The 12,586-nt window shown below is 46.2% G+C and overlaps 1 protein-coding gene across 4 annotated transcripts in view; it reads right to left on the bottom strand.

The window, feature by feature from the left end:
• Positions 1-12,586, bottom strand: part of DAG1 (dystroglycan 1) — a 48,686-nt gene that overhangs the window by 16,960 nt on the left and 19,140 nt on the right. Inside the window, exon 1 of one of the 4 annotated variants that reach the window (XM_019984311.2) lies at positions 4,113-4,360. The exons of the other annotated variants lie outside the window; for them this stretch is intronic. Within the exon in view, the coding sequence (XP_019839870.2) occupies positions 4,113-4,334 (222 nt within the window). The 5' untranslated portion in view covers positions 4,335-4,360. Of the gene's footprint in view, positions 1-4,112; positions 4,361-12,586 lie in introns of those variants that run through there. 4 annotated transcript variants of the gene reach the window in all.

The raw sequence follows: 12,586 nt of genomic DNA on the forward strand, positions 1-12,586 counted from the left end.
TCGCCCATGGGGGGAAAGCGTGTGCACGTATACAACGAGGTAAGACAATGTGGCAAACACCACAAATACTTTTGGAAAAGCTGAAATACCAAGCATTTGCACAGAGGAGTGTGGCCAACTGCCCACTTCTTACACCCCCAATACTGCCTATATTTGCACTCAGTGCTAGTGAACAAAATTTACTTGAACTCTCTTACCCCCCACCCCCAACAGTGCCTAAAACCCTGCACATGTCCCCTGTCTGCCACACCAGCTTCAAGCAGCTCATGACCTGCACTGTGGGGCTTTCTGGGTGCCCACAGATGGCCACAACCATCACAAGCAATTTCCCATTCTGAAAAAGGAAGAAGCCCTGCCCCGAGCCAAGCTGTCTCGGGGCCACGTGATACTTTCTGACGTGGGTAATGAAAAGTAAATAAAAACGCTGAAGAAAACAAGGTCACTCAAACAGCCAGCATACTCTAAAGTCAGTGTAAGTCCAAGCCAAAGCCAAAAGGATTTTTTCAATGTTGATTTTGCTATTCTTGTTCTTATTTGTTGAACTAAAATTCATGAGACAAAAGCCAAAAGAGTGTAACAATCCTGAGGGTTGGAAGTCCTATCCTACCAAACCAAGACTTATCACAAAGCTACTGTATCAGGTGGGGCAGAGCAGACAGCAGACTGTGGAACCAGTCAAAGTGGAAGTTGCTCAGTCATGTCCGACTCTTTGCAAACTCATGGACTGTATAGTCCATGTATAGGAATTCTCCAAGCCAGAATACTGGAGTGGGTAGCCTTTCCCTTCTTCAGGGGATCTTCCCAACTCAGGGATCGAACCCAGGTCTCTTGCATTGCAGGCGGATTCTTTACCAGCTGAGCCACCAGGGAAGCAGAGGGACAGCCAAAACCAGCTCGCAAAGGAGATGTTCAAAGGCGCCAGGACAGGTGTCCGTCTATATAGAAAAAAAGTTAGGTTCTTCTGTCATTTCTCCATCGAAAATGAAACAAATCCCAGGTGGATTAGATACACAGATGTAAAAAGAACTCTGAAATTTTTAGAATATAGTAGAATATCAGCATAAGGAAAGATTTCATTTTTAAAAGATATCCAAAAACACAAAACTTTGAAAAGACAAAATGGACTTTCACTTCCAAGAAGATGAAGGAGGTGTATTTCTCCTTAGTTTCCCACTAAATACAAGGGAAAATTCTAGACACTATATAGAAAAAATAAACATGAGACTTTTTTTTAACATGAGACTCTTAAAAAAAGTCAAGAGAAGAAGGCAGAGCAGCTAGGGACCCCAGGATTCAAGGAATGATAAAAGTAGTGGGCTCCCTGGGTCTTCTTTTTGACTCATATATCCCAGAATTGGGAGCTGAAGAAGCTGGCAACCCAGAAATGCCAACAGAGGAGGCAAAAAACATTCTAACAAAAGTCTGTTCTCTTTAGCCAAAGGAGCAGGAAAGGGGTAGGCTAGCAAGACAGAAAACATTTAGACAATAAAAGCTCTATTCGAGCCAAACACCACAGAAAAAAACCGTGGCCCTACTCCTACCCATGCTGGCGAAGGCCAAGTGGGGGGCCTAGACTTCCACCCTCAGGAGGCTGTAATAAGACCCCCCAATATCTCCACTGGGGAGGGCGCTGGGACTTTCATCCCCACTGGCCAGTAACAATGCACCACCCTCTTCCTCCAGCCTCACGGTATCAGTGGAAACTACTTGGGAACCTAGACTTCTATAAATTCCCACCCAAGTAAGAAGCAGCAGCCTCCCCCTTCCCTGCTGGATGGTGTCAGAGGAGGACTGGTCAAAGTCAGAACTTTATAATCACTGCTCAGCAGTGGCGAGGCCCACAGAACTAGAACTTCAGATCTTTGCTGCAGTGTGCAGGGTTTTCTCTAGTTGTAGCAAGCGGGCTCCAGAGTGCATGGGCTTAGCAATTGCATTTCAGGGGCTTAGGTGCCCCATGGCACGAGGGATCTTATTTCCCAGACCAGGGGTCAAACCCAAGTTCCCTGCATCGGAAGGTGGATTCTTAACCACTGGATCACCAGGGAAGTCCCCATTTATGTAATGTTCTTGAAGTGACAAAATTTTTTAGAGAGCAGATTAGTGGTTGCCAGGAGTTAAAGAGGGAGTTAGGACATAAAGAAAGCAGATGTGGCTCTGAAAGGGTAGCGTGATGGATCCTTCTGGTGACAAAAAGATTCTGTATTTGACTATATAAACATCAATATCCTGCTTGTAAGATTGTAATATTATTTAAGATGTTATCATGGGGGGAAATATGTATGGGTAAAGGGCATAGAGGATCTCTCAGTATTATTTTTAACAACTGCATATGAATTTACAATTTTTTTTTTAATGTTTTAACCTGCCCCCGAAAAAAAGAAATCGGAATTAGAATTTTAAATTTCTGTACAATAAAAGGATACCATAAAGAAAGTAAAAACGACCAACCACAGCCTGGGAGAGAGCTTTTTCAGGGCATACAGTAGCTGAAGCGTTCCTATCGAAATGTATCAGGTACCCTAAAACAATAAAAATGGGTTGAGGAGATAACAAGTACTTTACAGAAAATCTGAACAGCAACAAACATACAAAAAGATGCTCAACCTCCCTAGTCATCAAGGAAAAGGAAATTAAAGCAACGTGAAAAACACGTCTGCCCACCAGACTTGCCAGCAGTATTAAATGCCATACTTCTTGAGGGGGATACCAAATAACCATGGACTTAGAAGCTGGGATCCTGCAGGCACTGGTGCCAAGAACAACTTAACTCCCAGTGAGGTTCTCTACCAGGAAAGGCAAAGTAGGAACACCCAAACTCTCCAACAGCTGGTGTTCACTGCACCCTGGGTGGAGGTCTTCTCCTGAGACCCTTATAAACTGCCCCAAATTAAAAGCTTTTCTTGAAGCTCTTTTGTGAGTTTTTGTTTGCTAGTTTGTTTTTAACTATCTCCCAGTTTCTTAACTGTCTGTGCTTCTGTACCCCTTTTACAGTTTATCACTTAATTTTTAAAATTTTCTGGGTCTTCTGTTTTATACTATCTTAAACTGTAACATTAGAGTTTCTTTTACTGTCCCATAGTGCTTTCTCCAATGGCCTTTTCCTTTCTTATACATAGTAATTATTATTTAGTAAATGGTGCAGCTTCATCAACACCCCACAAGACTGTACGCTGTGGAAGGCAAGGGCGGGGATGCAATCACTGATGTGTGCCAAGCTCACACCTAATACACGAATGGAGAGGATACAAGAGGTGTTTTTTTGTTTGTTTGTTTAAATCTTGTTCCCATGTCTTCACTCTTCTGTGCACTTAACTTTTCTATTTATTAGATCCAGATGATCTTTTACTTTTCCGATCCAATTCTCCATTTAAACATTCTCAGCTTATGTGAAAACAAGCCAACAGTATGAGACACACCCTTTCCTAGCAGGAACACAGGCTCAGTCTGCTATCTGCGGACATATGACGACATGGGGTATCTGGTTCATGAGCGTGACTAAGTGCTCTGCATTTAGCAAGTGGGCAATGACCAGGGCACAGCTCCAGCTGCTGCTATGTGCTGATTTTCCATGTTCTGGGGAGAAAAGGTCTTCTTGAAAGTTGGCCTTGCATCGTTCTGATACTGGCTTCCTATAAACAAGGGTCAGTCTCCCTGTGCTCGGAACTTGTCAGGCTGGATCCAAACACCAGGATTAGGACATCCCTCTGGGAGGTTTTTCAGTCAGTTCAGTGGCTCAGTCGTGTCCGACTCTTTGCGACCCCATGAATCGCAGCACGCCAGGCCACCCTGTCCATCACCAACTCCCGGAGGTTTTGAGACAGAGTCATATAGTAGGTCATCCAGAGGTGGAGGCACTACAGAGATCCTCCTCCCCATTCTTCGGAAGCAAAGCCTAAAGAGAGGTAAACACTCAACCATGGTCACATACAGCCTAAGGTCAGAACATGGTGGGAGGAGAAGGTGCCCAGGAGCCAGAGAAAGACTGTGGTCAGAGTCATCCAGCCTCCCTGACACAGCTGCTCATTTCAACACTGCACATGCACACTCCCAGGATACCCTCCGGACCAGGAAATGCTAACAGTAGCCCAAGAATACGTCTTAGCTCAACTCACCACCGTGTGGCTGATGGAGGCTGCCGAAGCTCTCCTGCTGAGACGTGGGTAGTGGCTCTGGGTAACGTCCTCCTCTGTGCCAGCCCCTAGTGCAATGTCCACCATCGAGTCTGAGCTGAGCACTGCTCCAGACCCCAGCAAAGCCCCTCTGTGAAGAGGGCCTTCCCAGAGCCCGGGGGAAGCCCCTGGCACTCTGAACACCCGCTCGGCCAGCCACGGCATACAGTGTGGGAAAGGGGCACACTTCCTTTCTCCAGCTGTGACGCTGGGGACTCTGCAGTGATGGGCAGAAACAGAAAGCCAAGTTTTCAGCAGCTGTCTACAAAGTGGTGTCCTTTGTGAACCAAAATGCGTCCAACCTGCCTTGGAGGCAGGTGCATTTCAAGTTGACCACATCAGGCAGCAGGGACACAACTAGAGAATCAACAGCAATTACTCGATGACAGACGAGGGCCCCAGACACCGGAGGCAGAGTTCACCAGGAATGAATACTTCTGGCCTCCCTCTTGTCACTAATCTCTATCTCTAGGCAAATGAAGCACGTGGAGGGGGCAGGCAGAGCATCCTGTGACCCTGTCCAGACACACCTGGATCCCTGGGAACTAGAGGACCTCCTCTGGAATTCCAGCCCCAGCAAGGAAGCAGTTCTGTTCCACTAAGATTATCTCCCAGACCTCCAAATACCGCCAACACAGAGGAGGCTCAGGCAATAGAAACTTTCCACTCAAAAAACTCGAGGAACAAATGCATACCTGGCACTAACACAGTTCACAGTGAACTCAATGTTTCCTCACATGCAGGAAAAACCCACAGAGAATGAAACTTTAAAATATCTTAACTAACGTCTCTGAGAGAATGGCTCCCTACTAGTTTTTACTTTCTAGGAATGAAGGAAAAGTTGCGGGATTCAACCCATTATTAAGCACACAAAATGAGGCAGAGGCAGCCTACCCCACCGCTGGCAGGAACCCCCACATCTCCCACAGCTAGTTAGTTACCTAAAAATACTGGCTCCACCACCCAGTTGCCACCATTCACCACGGTAATTAAGACATGTAAGGAAAAAAAAAAAGACATGTAAGGAAAATGGGATTTGTCTTTTTAAAACCGAATGAAAGTAATAACATCCCATGACTTTATTTTAAATGGTGAAAAGGAATCATCTTAACTGAAACCACCACTTTAGGTTCCATCCAGCAAGAAGGCTTTTGCCCAGACACTCTGAAGTTAAAAGTAAACGTTACATGTCTATTATTAATCTAAAAATCCGGGAAAGTTAACCAGTCGAAAACCGCTCAATCTGACTGCCAGCAAGATGTACTTAACACAATGTAAAACAACAGTGTGAAGTCACTGTTTATTTGGGTTTTAAATACCAAAAAGATGGGCAGATTCCTCTGCTCTGAGTTTAAGACAGGCCTTTTTCACACCTTGGTCAGATAAGGAAGGCGCTGAGCCACGTCAGTGGTGAAGACGCAAGGTGTCACTTTCAAATTGTTCACAGCGCGCAGGAGGCAGGAGAGGTTCCCCTGACCCGAGGAAGGTTCCTGTCTGGCCTGTGCCATGGGAGCATCACCGGAGGTGTGGGGGCAGCCTGGCAAAGACACCAGCAGGGAGCTCAGGAATGCACCAAGCGTCCGGGGCCACATACACAGCAAGAGTAAAAGTAAAGAAAATGTGGGAGGAAAAAATGACCACCTGTGAGAAGCAAGCATTACTCAACAGTCTATCAAACACACACTACGTGAAGGCCTTTCTCACCCAGAGAACTCTTGCAGACGTTCAGTGATCACAGATACCAAAAGCGGAGGTCCAGGAAGGGCAGTGGTTTCTGCTGACGGTGGTGTGGTTTTCTCAACAAAGGCAGGAAGGAAGTACAAGTCTTCTACCTGGGCACAAACCCATTCAGGTGCAAACACATCCCAGAGGAAGGGGAGAAAGACAAGGTTCAGAAGCCAGGGCCAAATGGCCATTTCTCCACTAGACTGTGATTTCAAACCTGGGTAGATTTTTAACATCCTACGTGATACAGCTCACGGAAAAACCAGCTCCTGCTATACTCCACTGAACTCCATATGCTGCAGTTAAACATTACTCAGTACTCAAGTGCACACCGAAAATAATTAGGATGGTTAAGTTTTATGCTGTTTATCACAATTTAAAAAAAGTTAATGGTTAGCGTGGCAAACTTTGTTATATATATTTTACTACAATTATAAATATTTTTTGAAACTCCACATCACTCAAGAGTTACACCAATTAGACTTTAGGAAAAACACTTATATGAGCCTTAGATCAACTTTTAATTATTGCTTAAAAGCGCCTCAGGCAAACTCCCTGGAGGTCCAGTGGTCTGGGCTCTGCGCTCTCACTGTCGAAAGCCTGGGTCCGATCTCTAGCTGGGGGACTAAGATCCCATAAGCTGTGTGGTACAGCCAGAAATCAATACAAGTGCCTCGGGTAAGGCTCCGAGGCTGGAAAAGGGTAGACCGAGCGCCCAAACACAAGGACCAGGCCTACGTGTCCGTGTGGCCGCAGCAGCTGGACTTTGCAGGTGGGCAGAAGTAGTGGAGGAAGTGAGAGAGGTGGGGGTCAGACCCAGCAGAAACAAGCAGGAGTGAATTACTCCATTCACGTACCCTTGTGGCATCTAAGAACCCAATTAAATTACAATCATCCCAAAACAGCCCAACAATAATTAACACGTCAGCGCATGTTTACCGACTACCTACCCTGTACTATGTGTGAGGCTTCATTTGCTACGCACGTAGTCTTTCCAAGTTGCATACAAAAATAGTCAATTAAGATTTACATACATTACTAGTAAGAGGTAATAAATGAAATACTTCTATGTTATACACAAGAGGCAATAAACTAAGCACAAGTGTTTTTCAAGTAGGTGCTTACTAGAAAATACAAGTTGCAATGATACCCCAAACTTCCTCTGGCTATCCAACCCATCTCAGGACAAAGGTAGGGCTGGGATAACATCGTAAGGGCAGGATGGCTGGGACCTGTCAGGTCAAGGCTGGACGCCAAGAGTTGCCCAGAGAGGAAAGGCAGGAGCAGAGGTCCCCCTCCTGGAGGGGTCTGGGGCCACGTAGGCTCTGCTGCCCTCTCCCCCACTGGCGCCTAGCAGGCCCTCAGCGGATACCAGGGTATAGTGACAAGGTTTCCACTGAATCCCCAAAATGATCCACCAAGCACAAAGCAAATAATCTTCTGACTTCACACTTTGAGGGCTTCCCTTGTGGCTCAGCTGGTAAAGAATCCACCTGCAATGCAGGAGACCTGGGTTCGATCCCTGGGCTGGAAAGATCCCCTGGAGAAGGGAATGGCTACTCACTCCAGTATTCTGGCCTGGAGAATTCCACGGACTGTATAGTCCATGGGGTCCCAAAGAGTGAGTTAGACATGACTGAGTGACTTTCACTTCACTTCACACTTTGACGTTAAAAGCTGAGCTTTCTGATATTTGTTTCCATTGTTCTACAAAAGACTAAAAATAAGTACCCTGGCTCAAAACTAACATGCTAATTAGGCTTCAGTGAATTAAGGTTAGAAAAAGATAGTTGACTGCTGGCCTTCCTGACCTAACTGGCTAATCAGATTTCAGAACAGAGGAGTGAGATGAAATATTCGGGAGACCCCAGCCACTACCAGCTCCCCCCTCAGGTCCCCCATTCCCACAGCCCCCTTGACCCCGCCAGCAACCTCTCAATACAGGCGTCAGGAGCCAGACAGGGGAATCCCGGCCCAGCCCCTGGGACTGGGAGCTCTTGCACCTTCACATGAAGATGCCATTGTTCTGGGTGTTTATCTGGGCAAATACGCAACCTTCAGCATTAAAGCTATGACCTGGGTGGGAGGTAGGAGAGAGGTTCAAGAGGGAGAACATATGTATACCAATGACTGATTCATGTCGACGCACGGCAGAAACCAATACAATATTGTAAATCAATTCTCGTCCAATTAAAAAGACATAATTATAAAAAAATAAAGCTATGACTTGCTTTAGACCATAATCTTTTGGGGGGCCACATTCTTAAGTCCCGACCATCAAGAACATTTGAATCACGCCAGAAATGGCCAGATCAACAAACCTTGTTTACAAAAGGACAAGATACAAGTAGCACCCACTCCGTTCGCTCCGACTTTCTTGCTAGCAGAATTCCTTCCCTCCCACATATGGCTCTGTCCAACTGGGCTTTCTACCTACCTCAGCCTTGCCACGGCTACAAAATCTAAATCATCACAAACTTCTCTGGTTGGTTTTAGGGGTATGCTTCCAAAGGCTGGAGCAAAAACGCCAGAAGATGGCCTTGCAGACTCTGGGAACCCCTGCGCTGGAAAGCCACAGTGACTGTGTGACCAGGCAGTCAAGCAATGAAGAAGACCAATGCCGAGAAGGTTATGCCATGCGTGACCTCAGATTCAGGCCTGGAGTGGAACGGACTTACATCCGGGTTGAACACAGCTGAAGAAACCCTTGAGGACGCGCTTGTCCTCACCTCCCACTGCTTCTACCTCCTTGTTCTGCAGGCTTTGATCCCTCCCTGAGCACCAAGGAAGAAGTGGGTGTCCACTCAGTACTAATTATTTGGAAATTCCTTCCTGACTTTTAGAACTCAAGGATTCAAAGTTAAAAGCAAAAACAGACAAGGAGAGGAAAAATGCAGAGGACCGTCTGTCTTATCAAAAGGGTGCAGACACAATTTACCTCTTCCCAAGTACTGGGGGGACAGTAGAGGCTACCCCGTATCGTACTTTTCAGCAGTGGCCAGCCTTTCCTAATGTACAAAGGTGTTGTTTTCTTCTTCCAGAGCCGAGATCTTCTAAATTTCCAAGCTGGGCCACCATCAAGCAAGAGTGGACTCCCACAGCACGAATGAACAGAGATTCCCACCAGCCCATAGCTTCATTCTTCAGATACTCTTCACATATTCTTTTCCCAAGGATCTTCAACTGGCTTCTGATGCAAGCACCAAGGCACCCTGCACCCTTCCCAGGCTCTAGGTAAATCATTTGTGCTGGGAGCTAACTGCCCCTTTTATAAATGACGTTTATTTCATGTCTTCTCATTGTATACCAAATCCAGTGAACCTTAAAAGTTCTGCCGGCCTTAAGAACAGAGCCAATCAAGAGTCAGGAACCTCTGCATTTATCTTACACAGGGATAAAGCGGACATTGTGAGGGATTCATGGCAACACAGTCCTTCTAACAGGCTGGCCCCTCAAAGAACCACAGGGATAGCTGCTGCCCACCCATCAGAACGTCCTTGGTCAGGAAAGGAGACAGGAAGGCAGAAAGGTCACAGGCAAAAGAGAAAGTGTGAGTAAACTAGATGGAGCTCTGTTTCTATCTTCTCAGACCCAAGCTGCCCCCCGTAGAGCCTGACTGATAAGTGAGGACTTGGTCTCTGCCTCTCCATGTGTCCCGTCACCTAGTTATCCCTTGGTAAGATTTCTGTACGGGGGAGTGGGTGAAGCAGAGACAGTCAGGACAACAACCGACAGGAAGCGGAAAGAGTGCCCTCCACACCCTGTTCAAGCTGTTTATCCTAAGGCAGCAAGCTAGGCTGGAGACACTTTAGTGAGATGAGAAAATGGCCACAAAGACCGCAGTCCTCACTCTCTAGATGACTCTTGTAGGGGCCTTTCTGGGATTTCACTGACTGTTACAACCCAAGTAGATGTCTCACCATCAACGTGACCCAGAACTGGACATGGAGCAAACGGAGCCTCGAGCTCCTTGGAGATGCTTCTCATCTGAAGGGAGAGAGCAGCCCTCCAGTCCTGTGCCACAATCACTGCCTGGATCACTGCCTGCTGTATTCAGCAAATGAGTAGAGGAAAATCCTGACTTCTTTGTGACAAAGAACAACCGAGAGTAAATTCACCAGTTATCAGGAGCATTTATCTACAGCGTAGCTTTTTTGTTTTCAAGTCAAGCTCTCTTTATAAACTCATGCTCCTCAGACACCTCAAGTCACTCAAGCTCTCTAAAGCTAAGAAGCAGGAAGTCACCCAGCACGCTCTTGACACCAGAGTTGCCACCTCTCATACCCCAAAGATTAGTGCTGCAAACTTGAGCAGCGGTCTCTGAGAGGGTCCACCCTGTAAACGACCGCAGCTAGTTCAAAGAAGAGCAATTTAAAGCGTGCATATGTTTTTGGTTTACCTGCAATGCAACCAGGGACCTCAGCTATCTCTTGCTTTTACAGACGATTAAGTGTTTGATTTTGACACTGACCGTGGAGCCAGGAAATCAACAAGGCCTGAACCTCAACAGGCACCTGAGACTCAGTGAGCACCTCACACAGGACTGAGGTGCACCTGCCTGGTACTGGTTACTCCGCTGCAGCTCACATCCTGCGGGATGACCCACAGCAACGAGTAGAGGGCCTGGGCACTGAAGCCTGTAAGGGGTTGCTTGCTTGCTAAGTCGCTTCAGTCGTGTCCGACTCTGTGCAACACCATAGACGGCAGCCCACCAGGCTCCCCCGTCCCTGGGATTCTCCAGGCAAGAACACTGGAGTGGGTTGCCATTTCCTTCTCCAATGCATGAAAGTGAAAAGTGAAAGTGAAGTTGCTCAGTCGTGTAGCTACCCCATGGACTGCAGCCTACCAGGCTCCTCCATCCATGGGACTTTCCAGCCAAGAGTACTGTAGTGGGGTGTGGGAAGGGGCACAACAGGCTTTAAAGGAATCACACCTGAAACATTCTCAAGGAGAATGAACATGTTCTAACTTCACCTACACCTCAACACTGGGGATGGGACAGGAAAGAGGTCAGTGGTTACCAAAGGTCGTAGCGGTCCAGAGTGGAGAGCTGCCAGCCTCCTAAATGCTGCTTCCTCGAGAAACCCACCCATCTCAGTCCTCCCTTAACAAATTAACCCTCCACTATGGTTTCCCTTCTTTATTAAATCCTCAGAACAGAGACAGCCCAGGGGCCGTATGTGATTTGTCCACATTGTCCTAACGATGGCACAGGAGGAACACAGGCCAGATCCAGGTCCTCCCACGACAGAAGAACCCACTTGGGGGACTCTGTCATAGGTCACCTGACACTCTAGGACACACGGGCTTCACTGCCTCAATGGACACCGCCGTTACTCCAAAGCTCTGACAACAGGGAAGGGCACAGCCTCGTGGGGCTGGGCTTCAGGCAGCCCAGAGCCCGGAACAAGGCTCCCTAGCATCGATGTTCAGGTATATCCTTCCTCTTCAGAAATTAGCTCAGTGGTTCTGCTAATTTCTCTAACAGTTAAGCAGAAATAAATTATTTTTGAGCAGGTGAAATCTTTTATTTTGTTGCTAAAGTCCATCTCACTCTGTTAATGTCGTGTGTTTACTTGTTCCACTTACAGCAAAAATCAAGAACTGGAACTCTTTTATTCAGTTTGTGAAATGCCTTTATTGAACTGCAACAAGATTAAGTAACTGAATACAAAATTAGATTTATTTTAAAAGACTTTAGTAAATAAACATATGTACCATATGTATCCATATCCTGGTTTCTAACTGCTACTTTAACTAAAAGAAACCAAGGCTCCTTGTGGAAAGGATTGACGACAGGCCAGGGAAAGAAACCTGAAACATCTTGCTGCACTGGAAAATCAGGAAGTGCTCAAACCATGATGAAGAAGACATGTCAAAAGAACACAGGAGCCAGCCTCTGTGTTCCTGCTAGCCAAACCTGGGACAATCTGGGCCTCAAAATGAATAATGACAAGAATGGGTGATATCACACTAAGTTATCAATGTGAAATCACATACACAAAGCAATGAATGGAGGCGAGAAGGCTCTTCGAGTGAGATGACAATACAGAAGGAATGATGGTCTTAGAAGCATCACTGCATGCTGAAAGCAGAGGGTCCAAGTCTGATAAGGAACAGGATATTTACATAATGTCCTCCCATGAATTACTTATTAATTGCAAAGGAAAAAATGGCAACTTTACAGAGGAAAAAACTGTTAGGTACCTTCCCAGCCAGGGCTGATCATCAGGACAAACCAGCATTGTGTACCTACTCACATGGGGCTGGTTATCAAAGACACTGTTGGACAACTGAGGAATCTAAACATGGAATGTATTAACAGATTAGACACTGTACCAATATGATATTTCCTCATACTGACAGACATATTGTGGTCATATAAGAGAAGATCCTTATTCTTAGGAAATACATGATTAGGTATTTAGGAGTGAAGGGGCATGGTGTTTGCCAATCACTCATAGATGGTTCAGGGGGAAAAAATGTATAGAGAGGGAAAAGAAAGAGAATGACAAAGCAAAAAGAAGGCAAAATAGAAACAAATAGCGACTCAAGGTAGCATATTTAGGAGTTTCCCGTACCACTCTAGCAATTTTTCTGCCAGTCTGAAGTTGTATCCAAATTTTGAGTTACAAAAATATAAGCTATGTGACATGAACATAAGTGCTAAGAGAAAGGAAGGTGGGGCATGG

The sequence above is a fragment of the Bos indicus genome, chromosome 22 (genome assembly GCF_029378745.1).
Source record: "Bos indicus isolate NIAB-ARS_2022 breed Sahiwal x Tharparkar chromosome 22, NIAB-ARS_B.indTharparkar_mat_pri_1.0, whole genome shotgun sequence".
Lineage (NCBI taxonomy): Eukaryota > Metazoa > Chordata > Mammalia > Artiodactyla > Bovidae > Bos > Bos indicus.